At 46.0% G+C, this 17,151-nt stretch overlaps 1 protein-coding gene across 5 annotated transcripts in view; it reads left to right on the forward strand.

Moving 5' to 3' along the window:
* WNK1 (WNK lysine deficient protein kinase 1) overlaps positions 1 to 17,151 on the forward strand; it is a 64,751-nt gene that overhangs the window by 31,348 nt on the left and 16,252 nt on the right. For 4 of the 5 annotated variants that reach the window (XM_053462746.1, XM_053462748.1, XM_053462747.1 and 1 more), the window contains exons 5-10: positions 8,668 to 8,756; positions 9,053 to 9,272; positions 10,238 to 10,577; positions 10,706 to 10,890; positions 15,500 to 15,574; positions 16,176 to 16,319. In XM_053462746.1, coding sequence (XP_053318721.1) covers positions 8,668 to 8,756; positions 9,053 to 9,272; positions 10,238 to 10,577; positions 10,706 to 10,890; positions 15,500 to 15,574; positions 16,176 to 16,319 — 1,053 coding nt within the window. Of the gene's footprint in view, positions 1 to 5,434; positions 5,523 to 8,667; positions 8,757 to 9,052; positions 9,273 to 10,237; positions 10,578 to 10,705; positions 10,891 to 15,499; positions 15,575 to 16,175; positions 16,320 to 17,151 lie in introns of those variants that run through there. The other variant, XM_053462750.1, reaches the window with a different exon arrangement.

Below are 17,151 nucleotides of genomic sequence, written 5' to 3' on the forward strand. Positions count from 1 at the left end.
CCGGCGGCGTGTACCGCTTTCTGCCGGCTGGTACCGCACGGTTCCGGTGTCGGCTTTAAAATGGATTTTCCGCAGAATCTCTTAGATCGGTTACAGCTGGATTCATTGTGCGAATCCAGGTGTGATCTGTGATCAAAGCAACCAACAGAATGTTCTGGCCGTGCGAAAAATTCCAAGAAATCTGATTGATGCCTAATCGTACCCTTTTAAATATTTCAGAGGAAGAAAGTAAACTTCTTTTCTCTCCTATAGAGGAAAAAAAACCTGTAACCCTTTAAAGCAGGGTGGCGTTCGACCGAAAGTGTTGACAGATCTAAGTATGCCTGCCAGACACATAAAAATGCCTTCCGCGTAGACGTCAGAGCGCTTTATAAATATACGCTGTGCCTTTTTGTTTTCTGCCGCTGAGTGTTAGTAACCTGTTCCATAAACATCGCTCATTAAAGCGGATGAGCGTGGCTCACGTGGACTCATGCTCCAGCGAGGAGGGTTCACTCGGTCGCCCTCCGGCAATCTACTAACCATAAAGCTCTGGTAATGTCTCCGTTCTGTTACACAGTTACCAGGCTTGCGTTCCATCACGGAACAGAACCCTCTGTTCTCCGCTTGCTTTTTTGGCATCTCTCTGAGCTCATTGATATATTTGGCAGCAGATATTCTGGGATCGGTCGAGTCTGCCCCACGGAGTTTTAGTTCCATTTATATTCCCTTCTCATGCGCGGTCCGCTTACCTGGAACTGTATTCCACGTAGACCTTGTCTGTCCCCCGACTTTGATCAGTCATGTTTGATGCTTCAATCAATGTTTGTAATTTTAATGTTTGGTCGCCAAGTTTTTTTCGCCCCAGTTTTATTTCTTCGCGGGAGTTGAATAAGCGAGGGGGCTGTATGTATTTTGAGATCTTGCGTGTCCCAGAGCAACCAGTAAGGTGAAAGTTGTGAAAACGCGCATGTATTCTCTCGATATTGGGATTCATTTAACATTAACGTGCTCGGTGTAGCCGGCCCTGTTTGTGTCGGTTATACCGGACCCCGTGCGGTTGGGCAGCGGCTCGGCTCGGAGTGGAATGCTGCTGCCGGCTGGCTGAACGCCCCGAGGGTCAGACGGCGAAGGGCACGGCGACCTTGTTAGTCGTACAACAACCTGCTTTGTAGTCGGCAGCCGCCCTGCGTCTCCTGTGCACATCATCAGTGGCAACGTGGGTCACAACGGGCTGTATATAGCGGTTATAGGGTTAAAGCCAATCTGCTACTTTCCCAAATCCTACATTTTACTGTTAAGTATCCAAAATAAACATATAATCTTTATTGGAAACTTTTTATTCCATGGGAACAACTATCTTCTCAACTCCAGCATAATTCTGTGTCCCTTATTAGTTTGCGGATTGTTTGAGCAGACTTTGTAAGGTTGATACAAGAGAAGGCAGAACACTTGATGACGGGGATTGGGTAACGCAAGTTCTGCCACCTTTTGCCACAGATCTAAACTTCCCTGATGTCCGCTACTTGCAAAAAGCAGGCCTGCTGCCTACCGTCAAGTCAGCTGGATCAGGGAACGCTGCGGACGGGGGTCTTTCGAAACCCTTGTGTGGAAAGGGAATATATATATATGTGTATATATAATTTATATTTATTCCTGGAGCCCCTTTTTAGCACAACTCTTCAGGCAGACCATTAAATCAGAGCAGCCAAGGGAGAATTGCCCCGCTGCCCCCTTGCCAGCTCTCCCCGTGAGCCTCTGTGTATCGGTACCCATTGTGTGACCTAAATATGCAGTTTATTACCCGGGTTTTGTAAACACTTCAATGTAACTTTGGTTGTTTTGCCGATTCTTATCTCCGCATACTCAGGACTCCATGACTCACGGGAGTAGCGTTGCGATTTGGGTGATTGGCGATGTAAAACTTTTAATGCGTGCTGTGGTTTGGGCTGAATCGCAGAGTAACGTTCGGTTACCCTGTACAAGCCGCGTATAATCGCTGCTCGGAAGCCAGCAATCCCGTTCCGTGACGGCTAACGAGCGTTAAGCTAATGTCTGGTGTTGTTTTTATACCCTGCGGAATAACTGGGAATGTTACCTGTGAACAGCTGGAAGTATAATCTGTACCGGGACTCGCAAACCATAAAGCGGGAGGTTTCAGGTCCCGGGACAAGCTGTCCATTGTGTGTTTTGTTTTTTTTATACATTTTGTATCAAACACAGACTGTTACTTTCCATTGGATTTCAAGGACAATTGGCAAAGTTTTAATCCTAAATTCATATTCTGGATAATGTTTAACACCCCCTCCCCCCCGGAGTAAATTTGAACGTTTTGAAGCCTCGACTGTTAATTTTAAGGAGCACGAAAGCGGTTTAAAAAAAAAAATAAAAATAAATGAAATGTCTACGCTTAAAAAATAGGCTATTAGATTCAAGTTGAGAACATCCTAATCACGTTGGCAAAGCAAAGAGCACGAGACGGATTAGTGAAAGAACATCTCTTTGCAGAAGCCGTATATGCTTTACCATTCTCATTAAGCCTCAGATTTGTTGGAAAAACTACAAATAGGGAGAGTTAAACTAAACGAAGCGTCCAGTTCTTACAATGTAATATTTCCTTTCCCCTGTTAAGCATGAGGAGCACCGAGTATCTTCTCGACTATCCTAAGCGTTGTAGGATATCTCCTTTAGAGCTCTCCAAAGATCTAAGGCATCGACCCGTCGCTTCCCTACTGAAGAATCACCAGGGTTCTCCGACTTTTGGGGAACTTTCATGCGGAAAGCAAAGAGAATGACTGGTATTGTCGACACTTGGGTGATGAAATGGTTTATCGCTTGCGCAATAACGTATACAAGATTAACATTAGTCTAGATAATAAAAAGGTGAATTATACGTTTCTAGCCACTTTTAACACGGCGTCTTTGGTAGGCGGCGGGAGCCCTACAACAACCCCCCCCCCGTGCAGTAAGTCGGACCCCGTGGAGTCACACTCCGTGGAGTCACACGTCTGTCGTTATCTCCACTTCTTCTCTCATCTCGGATTAGTGACATGTTAGAGATATTCTTAAGCTGCTGCTGCGTTGAAATAACGTTTTCAGCGATTACTTTCCCGTGGGAGAAGCGTCTCACATGATCTCCCAATTAGAGGAGCGCGGGATGATTTCGCTATAATTAAGCGGCGTCAAACATGTTCTACGTTCACCGGCGTGTTTGGCAACTGCAAGTGGGCTTTATTCACTAATCAATGACATGTAGGTGAGCTGATGTGACACAGACAGCCCTGAAGCTGGTTTGCGGTGAGTATATACCGCGCAGGTACGTGGAAGAATGCTTTAGAGTAACCTTTTATACGGCGAAAATGGAAGAGATCAGGTCGATATGATATCTAGGGGGCTAAATCAGGGTGATGAAGTTTAGGGGGGAAAGATGTGCCACAAATAGCTGTTGGACTAAGTGATTTGGACACATCTTAATAGTTTTTGGTCCGTTTTTTGGACAATAAATTTAATTTCCTGCTTTTTCTGGTTTGGAGGGAGTTCCGAGGGCTTTTTCCGTTGGTAAACAAAGTTTCGCTCTCAATCTCACCCGATCGCGCTTACGCTCTTTTGCTCTCTCTCATTGCCTCTCTACGTTCTCCGCCAAGCGCGTCCGCATCCCCTTCTCCTTTCGTTGCCCCTTCTTGTTCTACCGCTTTTGCCTTTTTAGTCCCCGCCATCAGCTGTTCTATCCCGGCCTCCCTTATCGGTTCCAACAGGGAACGCGGGAAAGGCTGCGTGCGCTGAGGGTAAAGTTACCGGGGAGAAGCGAACCAACGCAGAAGAAGCAAATAACGAGACAAAGCAAGAATTTCTTCCATTGGGGATCTCGCCTCTGTGTCGGAAATTTGTACGAATTCAGAAATTGGCCAACTTTGTGTGAATCCGAGCGCACATCAGGAAGAGCGTTTGATATTCTTCTGATATTCTGATATTTATTGCGAGGGGATTTGTTTTACGAGGAACCTACTCAGTCCGGTCAACCGCAAAGTGTGGCGGAAATAATGAAAGCTGCTTGTAATATATCTCAGCTCCAACTCCCATCATTCCGATGCGGAGGCTCTGGGTGCGTTTATAACGTGTCACTGATTAAAAGTGATTATATTACGTTTGTTGACTTCCATGTCATTTGAAGAATTAAACAGACTGTCGACGGCAGATACGGGGTACTGGGTAGTAGATGTCTGGGGTAAATGTTTATCCCGGGCACTCACGGCACTTTTGTTAATCAGCAGCGAGCGACATAAGGACAAAGTTTCCGACCGGCTGCTTTACAAGCAAACTGGTTCTTATCCGCCGTCACGATCTAAGAATTTCCCCGGCCAGGAAATGTTTTACCGAGAGAGACGGCTGACCATGCGCCGTGACAATAATACACCTTGTTTTTAATTTAGGATCCTTTACGTAACTTCTATAGCGTGCGCTGTCTCGGTGTAACTGTTCTCAATTTAAAAGTAAACTTTTTTTTAAATGGGCATCTGTCTAAATGTGGCTCAACTAGCATAATCGTACCTCCGTCTTGTCCTGAAGTTTACGGGACTGCCTGAACCACCAGTCAGCAGCTTAACGATAAAGGAGAGCGAACTCGGTGAAGAGGAATAACTCGGAACCTAGGAACAGAACGTTAAAATGTCTCATCTATAGCAGACATTAGGAAGGGTTCTAATATATCACTTATTTTAATATATATCTATATACACTAAGTGTACCAAACGGGATATGTAGGTTTCGGGGAATGTGATGGATCTGCATAAAAAATCATATTTGTAAATATTTGTTCACGGTGGTAACAATGTAACTCCAGCGATGAACACTGTGGGAATCACTGGCCGTCAGTAACTATATATATATATATATATATAATGCATGGCAAAGACTCCAATTTATACAGATATACACAAAAAGTGTAAAATAAACTCCTTGGTATTAAATGAAAATGAAGCTGTGTAATAAGGGCTGGTTTGTAAGGCCGCACGGTAAATGGTGTTGGTGCCCCAGGTCTGTTTACCCGTAGTTAATAATCTTAAACTTATTATTATAATTATAGACGTGTTCTCTTCGTCCGTGGAGTAGTAAGGCAGGTGGTGCTGGGCAGAGGCGGCTTTGCATTTAACAGCCCAGTAGGAGGCGCCGTGCGATGCCTTCAGACTCGTCTTACGGGAAAGGGTTAAGCGTGTGTGCGGAGGCCGGCTTTCTGGAAGTGATTGGTATTATGGGCTAGGAGGAGTCCGGTGAAGGTTACCTGCGCAGCCTCTTAGTTTCGTTGGACTTGAGACACAGAAGGCTTCTCCTGGGGCATTCGTCCTCTGTTCCCGTAGCGAAAAATGTCGTCCCCTTTTTGTGGCCGCCGCCTGCCCTCTGCAGTGCGCTGACCCACAAGTCCTACGCGTCTCTACCACCGCTTCCCACGCTCCGCCGTCCCGATGGATTACCCCTGGAATGATTTCTGCCCCGTGGTGGTCATAGTCAATTCCCACTGCTGCTGCTGCTCCCGCGACTGCTCCCAGGTATGATGCTCCCAGCCCGACGGTGGGTAACACGAATCTATAACCTCCTCCCGGGTACATGTGAAACGCACGGCCCGTGTTGTGTGAGCACGGCTTGGTTTTCTGGTTTCGCGGTATCGCTTTTGCTGGGATTAATAGGTGTGATTCGGGATCGTGGAGGCCGTTTCCGGTACCTGTTGGTCGTGTAAGGATACTCTTATCATAATGCAGAATGTTAACTATATGTGTTGGTTTGCTTTGGTTTTAAAGAGCCTGCTGTGGCTTGCGCTCTGGGTGTGTATTTATATAGGACCTTTCCAAAAATCCTATAGGAGACACCAGGTCAGAAAATCATGTTGGTCCCCTTGATGAATGTTTTTTAATTTATTATTTTTAATATATATATATATTTTTTTTTAATATACAACTTATTAACCCTATAAGGCTAGCGTAGCTGTTGTATTCGGTAACCTCGGAGGTATTTATCGCATATGCCGTTTCTGCCCGCGCGTGTGATAATTTATCGTTAAAATCTTGTATCAAACCGCGATTGTAGATTTACCTGTTCTGGGGTTCTTTGTCTCATTTTAGGGCATGTTTGAGTCGTGCCCGACGTTAACCTTTTCAATGGGCCGAGAGCTCTTATCTCCCGGGGCCGACACGATACCCCTCAGGTTACATTGTATCCAAACAATGAGCCTCCGATACCCCCCAATAACTGATGGTATGGAGGTTACCGCATTCTGCTGGATCTTTGGATTAGTGATTGGATATATATTTGATTAGTGAGGTACGGGGGGGGGTTTAAGGGGACAGACGCTATACTTAGACGTAGTTACTAAATAATGACACCGCAGAGAGGTGGCATTATCCTCGTTGAAAGAATGTTATTTGTCTGATTTCTCGTATTCTCGTTGTTGACCTTATACTTAAAGCTTTTGGACGCGTGCGACTCTTGAGGGTTATTCCCCTAATTCCATTTATCCCCGTGAAGTCAGGTTTAGGTTAGCATTTGAGACCTTTGAGTCGCTGTTCGCAGATTTCACGCGTGCCCGAATAAATTGCTAACTGTTTTATATGCAAGTCAATGCCTATAAGAACTTCTCAAGCCTTGACTATGTATGATAAGCTCCCTGCACTGCTCTACCCTTTGCTGCTGGAAGGCACTTCCACTTATCCACTACCCTCTCACTGGAGACATACATTTTGACTTGGCCTTTTAAAGCATATTACTGAAGAGCTCAATGTAAACAGAAATATATAACCTCTTTATCACAAAGCCCCGGGTCCCGTCTCGAGCACCGGACGCTTCATATCAGTTGTGTGATTTATTTATTTTTTTTAAATAGTAATTTTCCCAATCTCATGTAATCTTACGTAAAACAATCTCTTATTATATGGTGCGGTTGTCTGCATTTTCAGCCTTTATTTATTTTTTTGCGATCTCTGAATCCCTATCTGCTCGCGAATCTGATTATCCCGACAATAACACAACCCGGGTATCTCTCTGGCTTTCTGTCCATCTGAGCGTCTCATTGTTTGGCCACAAACTAGTTGTTGCCTTTCCTTTCTTTTTTTTTACAAATTGGGGCTACAAGCAAAGCTTCTCTATCAATATCTTTGGACGAAGGAAGAGAGGAATGAATCTTTCCCGTTAACCCAGAACATCGAGCCATAAATATCATGGATCAGAACCGCGCTTCCCAGCGATGCGGATTCACAAAACGTTTCAAGGACGCAGCGGAAAGCCGGGCGCGTGAAATAATTTGCATGTTAGGCGAAGAAAAGCAAAGCGAAATAGTGATGTCATCAGTCATGGGGTTACAGAGAAGCGGGAGAACGGGTCAGCTCTTAAACCCAGTGAGAGAGGAGAAATCCGTGCCATGTATAGGTTACTCGATGTATAGGTTACTCGATCATCGCTGCACAACGTGGATGGACTTTTCTTCGGAATATCAAAAATACCGGGAGATACGTTTTCGCTGAGAAACGCTGCTTTCCTGCTCCGTTCAGCGGCTGCCGCGTAAACTGTGCCGTGAGATCCTTATCTGCTAGGATCTACCGCTAAGAGGTCAGCTTTGGCAGAAGATCCAGAGGCATTTTCCTTTAAAATCTAAAAAAAACCCAATGTGGAGTTCATTTCAGTATAAATATTCTTAAATCTTGTTTTTAATCCCTTTTTTTTAGTGCTTTTTCAAGGGCGCAGCCGGTATCGCCGTAAAGTCTCCTCTTCGGTAAATAATTGAACGGAGGGTAATTCCACATCACGCCAAGGGCAAAACTTTTATATATCTATATATACGGATATATTTACAGAGATGTTTTTCACCGGTGATGGTGATTTATAGGTTTATGGATACGTTTATGGCAGTCTATGAAATTTTACACCTCACTGAATCGGGTCACAAAGTCGTCCCTCGGTGACCTTTCCAGCAGACGGATAATATCCGCTCCCTCTAAGGTGGTCTTTCAGCGCTCAGTGTGGGGTCCTGGTTTATTGACCGTCGCTGCCTTTATTTTTTATAGCGCTGCATGGTTTTCGGTTCTTTAAGATCAGATTGTTCATACTTTTACGATAAACGCTCAGCTGTGCCCTTGATGACATTAACTTGTTCATTATAATTGTTCAGATTGGAGAAAAAAAGAGCTTTGTTTCTGTTTGATGAAAGGGAGGGGGGGGGAGCTTATATAACCGACCCATGGTTACCCCACGTGATGGCAGATCATCATCAGAGCTGTACTAAAGGTTGGCTATTGACAAAAAATCTGGTAGCCAATCACAGATCACATTTCTGTTCTCCTTAACCCTCTGCGTGTTTTGCATCTAGAATGTGAGGCAGCTGGGTAGAGAATGGCTTTGTATGTAATATAAGCGTGTAAATATACCGTCACATAACTAATGTGTTCCGTAGCTAACTCTGGAATGTCGTCGGGTTAATTATCTTCTCTGGACTTTCTCGGCTTGTCTTTGAGATTGTCCTTGTGCTTGCGCGTACATGAAACGCGACAGAAATGACCCCCACTCCCGTGTTTGCCCGAGGAGCCGCATCGTCGGGGTGCACGAGGTCCAATCGGTGATTCTGTAATACATTTTTACTGCTGTGAATGAGCGATTGTTTTCTTCTATCACTTGGTCCTGATTGAAATTTGTTTCGTTCTTTCGCAGGGCGTGAAGCCAGCCAGTTTTGATAAAGTTGCCATTCCGGAAGTGAAAGAGATTATCGAGGGTTGTATTCGCCAGAACAAGGATGAAAGGTGATGCTTACATTAAAAAAAAATCGAAAAACAAATGTATCTTATTTTTTTTGTTTTGAGTTGTGTGACTAGAAGAGCATTCATCTACAAAACAGAACAATTCATTCATATGAAAGAAATATTCAATATTAGGAAACATTGTTAACATTTTCTACTAATTTCTTGTGTTTGCTAGCATGCGCCGGATTACTACTACCAGATATTCAGTTATTGAAGGTTTTTAAAGAGAACGGGATACTTTTAGGATTCATCTGTGTATGGCCTGACCAGGCTAATATGTTCTCTCATGTTGATAGATATGCCATCAAGGACCTGCTGAACCATGCCTTCTTTCAAGAGGAGACAGGGGTGCGTGTGGAGCTGGCGGAAGAAGATGACGGGGAGAAGATTGCCATCAAGCTGTGGCTACGTATTGAGGACATCAAGAAGCTTAAAGGCAAATACAAGGACAATGAAGCCATCGAGTTCTCCTTTGATCTCGAGAGGGATGTTCCTGACGACGTGGCGCTGGAAATGGTGAGTGGACGTGGCTTGGTTACATGACTGGCTCGGCATATCCAGGGCCACCGCACCTATGCCCCGCTCGTGCCCTGCTCTGTCTGGGCCAAACCTTAACTTCAGAACATGCTTTGTTACAATTATGTATCTATATGATTATTTTTCACCATCGAGTTATCTTCGTTGAGTTTCTGGTTGTTGATTGGTCCAGGCAACCTTTAAAATGGTTTTGGGTGGAGAAGGAAGTTCACTTTATGGTAATTGATTAGATTAATGCAACACTTCTCAGATTGCCACCCTAGTTATGTCGACAAAGAAGCACAAACTATAGGTAGTTTGAATTAATGAACTGGGGTATGCTAAAAGGTGTGATGGCCACAGCGTTGGGTTTGTTGGCACTTTGTAACGGGATATGCTCTACGTGGCTTGAAAATCGTTAGTTTTTGTGCAGCTGGTCACGTGACTCGGTCTGAATGGTTTTACTGTTTTATGCGGATATTAAAAGTGGAGATTTAGCAGCTACAGGAGATACAATGTTGCCTAATCCGGCACTCCTGGTTCCCCTGGCATAGAAGCAGACAATTGTTAGAATTGGAGAAAATACGAAGATTTAGACAGACCCTTTATTGGAAAAAAAGTTTTCTTCCTGTTATGCCTTTTTTTTTTTTTAACCCCATAAGGACAATGGGCGATCCCTAAACCCATTGAAAACCATGCATTTTGAGCCCGTATATGTACAGGCTTTGTCATTAAGGGGTTAAATTAGTTTGGTCATTTTATATAAGAGATCCCATGCTGATCTTTTGGATACAAACTGTATAATTTCATTTAGTTTTTCGCAAAAAATAGATCTTGCTCACAAAGCTTAAACTGTAATCCTTTTTAACTTGGAGAATTCAGATACAAATTAGATGCTTTGAGTGATTAGGCGACTTCAAAACTATCTGAAAATGAATTCTTATTTTGCGGTGTTCACTGAACAGGTGGAATCCGGCTACGTCTGCGAGGGAGACCACAAAACCATGGCCAAGGCGATCAAAGACAGAGTGTCGCTGATCAAACGGAAGCGCGAGCAGCGCCAGCAGGTGCGGGAGGAGCAGGAGAAAAGGAAGCAGGAGGAGAGCAGCCAGAATCTGCAGCAGGGCGACACTCAGCCCCACAGCCCCCCGCAGGCCGCAGGAAAGCCCGCCGCTGCCCAAGGTAGCGCTGGACCGTCTCCGGCAGCCGCAGCCATGCCATCTGGATCTGCCGCCCAAGTGGAGCCAGAGGAGCCGGAGGCTGATCAGCATCTGCAGTACCAGCAGCCAAGCGTATCCGTCACGTGTGAGTAAATCGGGCGCCAGGGATTCCTAACTTCGGTATCTGATTTGTTCTTTTTTTTGTCGGACGTCTCTCCCTTTTCACCTGTCCGACTTCTTGTTCTCACTGTCGTTTTCCTGTCTTCTTCACAGCTGACGGCACCGTTGACAGCGGTCAGGGGTCCTCGGTGTACTCGGATTCTCATGCAGCGAACCAACAGACGACTTCTTACAGCTCCCAGCAAGACGCCAGCCTTACCCCCAGCATGTTATCGGGGTACAGCACTCCGAATGCCCAGCCTTCTACCCAGCTTGGTGGAGTCCCTGCTACCATTGGGGTAAGAAAAGCCTCATCAGGGCTTCTGAGCTCACAATTTAACCACGCTAGGGGGGGCCACAGCTTTATTTGTAGCCATGCATGAGTTGGCACAGAACTGGGTTAGAGGTAATGGTAACCCAGCAGCTTCCATATAAAAATATATATAAAATTCCATAGTCTGTATAAACTGCAGTCTTGTTAACCCTTTCAGCACCAAAGTCTAGAAATAATGTGTGCCAGTCAGGGTAGGAAAAATTCAGCGTTTCACAAACGGGATGAGAGAAAGCAGGAGTAGAATAATGTGGCCGGAATGTACCGTGGATTTATATGTGGAAATCTTGTTGCAGAATGATGCATGGTTATCTATCCTGAGCCTATATCATGTATACGTGTTACTGTTGGTGGCCTGTATGCCTTGCATCCTTACAATGTACCCTTTTATTTACTTAGATTTTTTTTTTTTAAATTATATTTGATTTTTTTTCTCCTCGTGGGACTTTTTATTTTTTTTTTGGTTTTCTGTTTTTGTTTTAATAGGAAAAAAAAACAGGGGTGGAGAACTGCGTTTTACTAACAAGGGCGATCTTTAGCCCTGTGTGAAAATATTAATCTCTATTCTTGGTCTATATTTACAAATGTTTGTGCTATAATAACACTTCTTTAGGTCTCGACAATCAGTAGGTTAATGGAGGTTAATAAAGTCAATGGATACGACTTCGCAACACACTCCTGTCGTGTAATTCACACACAGGAGGAACCTGCCCTGAGCTTACGAGCTAAAAGATTTTACAGTTTGTGTATTCACCCGGAGCCATCATGGCCGGGTCTGTAGGTTACCAATGAATTTTCTTTTCTGGGATCAAGTGTGTGATAGTAACTAAACTAAAACTCACTCTACCTAATACTGATGACCTTTCAACCACCGTTCGTTCTCAGGGTCAGTCAACAAACCCAGTTCAATTTGTCTTGTACGGGAAATAGGTTACTAAGTTACCCTTCTGTGACTTTTATTACAAAATGGATACATAAAAAAAGAGTACCTATGATGAGATCGCCCCACGTTCTGCTGAAAGAGGACCTTGATGCATAGTTTGTCCAAAATCCATTCTAGAAGCCGAATGTGCAGCCGTGCCCCGTCTTGGTGAAGATGCCCCTGGCTTGTAGAGCCTATACGATCATGCTGGGTCTGCTCTGCGTTGGTGGAGCTTATAGGACCCTTTCTTGGCTAAAAGAGCCTATAGGCCCGTTGCAGACGACGTCCACGCTTCCCAGTAGGCTTCTCTTTCCGTTCGCTCTGTTTAAATTAACCGCATTATCTTAACATCGACTAAAACCTTTACTGTGCAGAAATTTACCAAACGGCACATCTCCACCCCAGTCACTTCCCGGCTGTCAACACTCTTAACTGGTTTCCCACAGCCCCAGGGTTCTGTCCGTACGGTTATTTCAGGTTACATCGGACTTTTCTTTTTCTTTTTTTTTCTTACGTGTTCAGTTATGTCTTTTGTTTGTTTTATTTCTCTCCTTTAGCCTCGCAGAGGTCGTAGCATGTCAGTCTGTGTTCCCATCATATCCTCGTATGCTACCCCATTTCCAGCCTCTGTCGTACCCAGTGCTCCTTGCACCCCTCCCCCGATTTGGTCTCCCCCCGCCTCCCCTCTCCGGACCACCCCCGAGGAGTCTTTTGCCGAAAAGCTTTCCAAGGCTCTGGAAAGCGTCCTTCCAATGCACGCCGCCAGCCCTCGCAAGCACCACCGCCGCTGCAGCCTGCCCACTCTCTATACCAGCCCTGTATGTGTTACACCTCGTGGCCGGTCAGATAAGTTACCATTAAATACATGCGCTTCAGGGCACGACTAAACTGCCGGGGAAAACCGCTGGGTTTGGCGGAAGCCGACTTACGTCCATAGAAGAGACTGATACAAAAACAGAAATTATTATATATTACCAGAAATTATAAAACAATTAGTGATCACGATATCCACATAGTATTCCTTAGCTAATACACAGACCCTTGGCGGCCATGTCCCTCTGTATTTTAGTTTACCGGTTTACCTAGGAGTCCGTGAATATAACCTTTGCGGAATCTGCTTAACCGTGAGCGTTTTCTCAGTCGGAAAAGCACAGATTGGAGGCTGATGCGGCCCGAAAGAGCGCTTCTAGAAAATAAGTGAACGGGTACTTAAATAAATAAATAAAATAAAAAATGCAATTTATAAGAGCGGAGTTTGAGCGCCTAGGGTCGCGTGCCCCGCAGGAGGTTGCCTATCCCCCCTCCACCTCCCCGTCTATCATGAACGCCGACATTATTGTGGCCGGTTGCTCTCCCGAGTCATGGGTAGGCGAGCAGGTCCTTTATGTATCGGCTTCCTTCTAACCCGGGCTGGATAATTTTGTGTTGGAGCGAGAGGTTGCATTATGGTTTCCTTCTGTCAGCCTTGGGCTGTTGGCATCTTGCTGATTCGAAGAATGTTGTCGGGAAACAAACTGTTTGCGGTGTTAGGATTGGTTGTTGTGTAAAAGGTTCCGGAAGTCACTGGGGAGAAAACGATGCCTCCATCAATGCAACCTCTTTATGCCTTGAAAGCGTGTGTTTAATGACAATTTGTCCCCCCCCCATGAACCCCCCCACACATTCTGTAACTCATTGTGTAGAAATGTGCGTCTGTTTTCCTGCTGTCTAAATGTGTCGCTTCCTTATCTCGCCCACATTAATACAGCCTTATTCTGCGGTTCATCCAACGCTCCCAGACGCTGCGCATTTTTTCCAAACCATTCATGAACGCCCCATGTCCTTCTCTCCACCACCTGCTTCTTCATCCCCAAAGGCGCCCGCCACGCAACGTCGCAAGAGCACCTCTTTCCTGGAGTCCCAGGGCCGCCACAGGCAGCCCCAGATGAGGACGGCGACGCCAAGCCCCCTGGTGCCTTCTGGCGAAACCCAAAACTGGAAGCCAGAGCCCGCGTTGGGTATAGCGTCGGCACGGGCGTCTGCGGAGACTGGTCATAGAGGCCTAAACCACGAGAGTCCGGTGTTTTCCGACGGGCGGTTAGGCACGGCAACGCTTAACGAAAGCCACTTAAGGCCTCTAGAGGCCACTTATTTAACCAGCCTTCCTTACGGCTCCCAGCCAGAAACTTTCAGCAGCTTCGCAGGGACGGGGAACGTCAACGAGCAGAAGGCGGCACAGATTGGCTCGTATGAGTATCCGTCCGGGCAAACGTATATCGCCCACCCCGTCCAGGGTTTGAGGCTGGAAACCGGTGTAAAGCAACCTTCTCCGATGGGCAGCATGTCGGCCCCCGCTGCGTCCGACTCCCACATAAGGGTACATCAGCTGTTCGTTCCACAGTCTGCTCCTCCGGTGCTCACCCAGGGCGGTGAAGGCCACACGAGTTGTGTCTTTGAGTTTCACGTGCACCCTGCTTCGGGCGATGGCGCCGTCTACTTACCCCATCGTGTCTACCGCGCACGCTGTGGCTCTATGGACCTCAACTCGGAGGAGCCGGCTCATGGGTCCCTGCTGCAGGGCCGTCTCCAGACAGTCACCGAGGAGCAGTGCAATCACGTTTGCCCGGAGCCCGTGACTCCGCTGTTAGGGGTCTTCAGGTGCAGCAAGCCGGAAAGTAGTCCGGAGTATTCCAGCGACTCGTCACAGAGGAATTCGTCGGACCCGGGAGATTACATGTCCCCTCCTGCCGGTGCTGTTGGCCCAGACACGCCGTTGCCGTACGCGCAGAATATATTTCCGGATCCTCACTTGTTCTTTTGCTTCCCGCAGACCGGAGCAGTAGCTTTCTCCGCACCGCATGCTGCGTACAACCAGCAGGTTATTAAAGAGGACGCTTTCTATGTTATGCCGGCTGCGTGGTCGCTGGGGTTCGATCACGGGTTATTACCCCTAATCATGTGCAGGGGTACTGATTTCACTTTTCAAGTTCTGTCGAGTGAAAGATTCCATGTTTGCAGCCTTTAGTTAAAAATAAAATCCTCCCCTGTTAGTTTAATGATAGAACATTGAATTGTAACCGTTGGAAAGTTATCCTCGAGTATTTCCCTTCCAGACGTTCTCGCTTGATCGAGTAAGTACTCCGAAGGCTAATATTTAGTGCACGTTTTTTATTTAGTTAACTAGATTTCCTATGTACTTAGCAGATCGTTCCCTAACCTTATGCTCTTTTAAAGTCTTCCCTAGGTTTAGCAGTAAACCGCTCGAGACGCCGAACCTAAATGACGTTTCTGAATCCGCCCTTAGTTTGGCCTACCTTCATCTGCCCTTAGGGCAAAAAAAAGACCCAAGAACACGCAGATTTACTTCAATGTGTAAAATATACAATTTCTTTTCAAACATTCTGTAGTTTGATACACAGAATACGGTTATTATTCAGCAATATTTTTTTTCTTATCTAATTTTTGTCTTCAGTACAGTTTCTGAATCTCAAGAAGCCTGGCACCTTGGAATTACTGTAAACTTTTTTTGTGTAATATTCCCTATTCTGTAATTCATAGTAAAGCCAAAGTTACGGGCGTATAAATCAAGCGACCACTAAAATATCTTTGGGAACATTTAATCATGTAGTCAGTGATTTATTATACTGCGGTAACTTGGCGCTCTTGTTTTCTTTAGGTCCCGATTTCCGGACCAGCAGGTGGCGCCGCTGTCCCCGTGGGAGTCAACGCCCAGCCTGCTCAGCATACACAGGTAAGGTCGTAACTTTCAAAAGGGGACTTTAAACCAAAACGATCATCCTCTGGTACTCGAGGTTTGCCAGGAGCGCGGGTTATTCAGGTTAATGTCTCCACGTAACCACAGGGAGGCTCTCCTCCAAGGCGGATCTACTTAGGTTGAAGAGATCTTGAAAGCAGGTGTTCTTGGCACGGTCCGATTTAAAGGTTCCTACAAAGAGTCGCGCAGCTTTATTGAAACGTACAGCAGGGAATATAGACACATCTGGGGATTCGGCGGTAGTTAGCACGTGTCAAAGGCCGATGATGGACGGCCAGTGCTGCTTCAGTGGAATCCACCTCTCCTGGAAACGTTTCTTCCCACAATAGAATCGGTAGAATACCTGGCTGTGCTTGTAATATTCCATAGGGTACGCGAGCCACGCATCTCTTAATTCCTAAGAAAACAGCCCTGTCCCATCCTCAAGGACAGACCGAGACCCCTCGCTATTAGAGTAGAATCGGTAATAGACGGGGGGAAGAGGTCCACCCCTTCCTGTAATCTCAAAAATCCGCGGAATGAATGTGTGATTCTTGCAGCTAATCTCTTTCCATTCTTTGTCACCTTCTTCTTCTAGACATCACAACAGCATCAGCCTTCCCCCCTTCCGCAGGGAACCCGGTACCAGGTACCGCAGCTGCTGCCAACCACCGTCTCGGGCATGGCTGCCCCGCCGCAGCCAGTCACCTCCCAGACCCAAGCGGCTCCGCAAGGCCCCCAGGTATGACACCTTTTTCATGATGGGGACATTAAACAGATTTTGGAACCTAGCCCTATTTATTTAAATTGTCTTTATTCTATATTAGAATTTCATCTTACCCGTGCGTATATTTTAGCATTTTCTGCTTCGGTATATCGTAAAAGCGTAACATTATGGGTCATGTCACAGGAGGCATTAACCCTTTATTGTGAAGGATGACCAGCCGATTAGAAGGCGTTTTCTGTCTCACCGAAAGGGTTAAATGTACCTCCTTCAAATTATTAGCCAAAAGTTTCCCAAAACGATGCCAAATACCGTGAATTTGTTGGCTCAGAATGGGTTTGACCCTCATAACACACCGGTGTGACTTATAGATCTATAGTTGGGTAATACGGTAGTAATGCATGTATGTGAGGGTTACTGTAAATGTTTCTGTACGTTTAATAAATGCCCAGCACAAGTTAAAAAGTGACCCGAGACGTGTGCCGAAACATGGTGCGCTTCGGCGGGATGATCGCTTAACCACAACGTCTGCTTTCACCCCACTTCTGTTGCTCACATGCGGGCAGAAGCCCCCACAAGTGCTTTATCTGCTCGATCGCACGGGCAGAGACCCGGACTCCCACAATCGTCCTTCACACTACTGCTGATTCCCCCCCCCCCGTCAGACAACAGCCCCTCCACACACCGGTTTTGCCCTGTGCACTGCATAGATGACACAGACCCCCACGGTTGTCCCGTGCACTGCTTCCGACTCAGTTAATCCGACTACCAGTAACCGACTAAAGATCTGGAAAAGCCTGTATACCTAATAATAATTATCTGCGCAATACTTCCACCCTGTGCTTGCTTT

Source organism: Spea bombifrons, chromosome 4, assembly GCF_027358695.1.
Source record: "Spea bombifrons isolate aSpeBom1 chromosome 4, aSpeBom1.2.pri, whole genome shotgun sequence".
NCBI lineage: Eukaryota > Metazoa > Chordata > Amphibia > Anura > Pelobatidae > Spea > Spea bombifrons.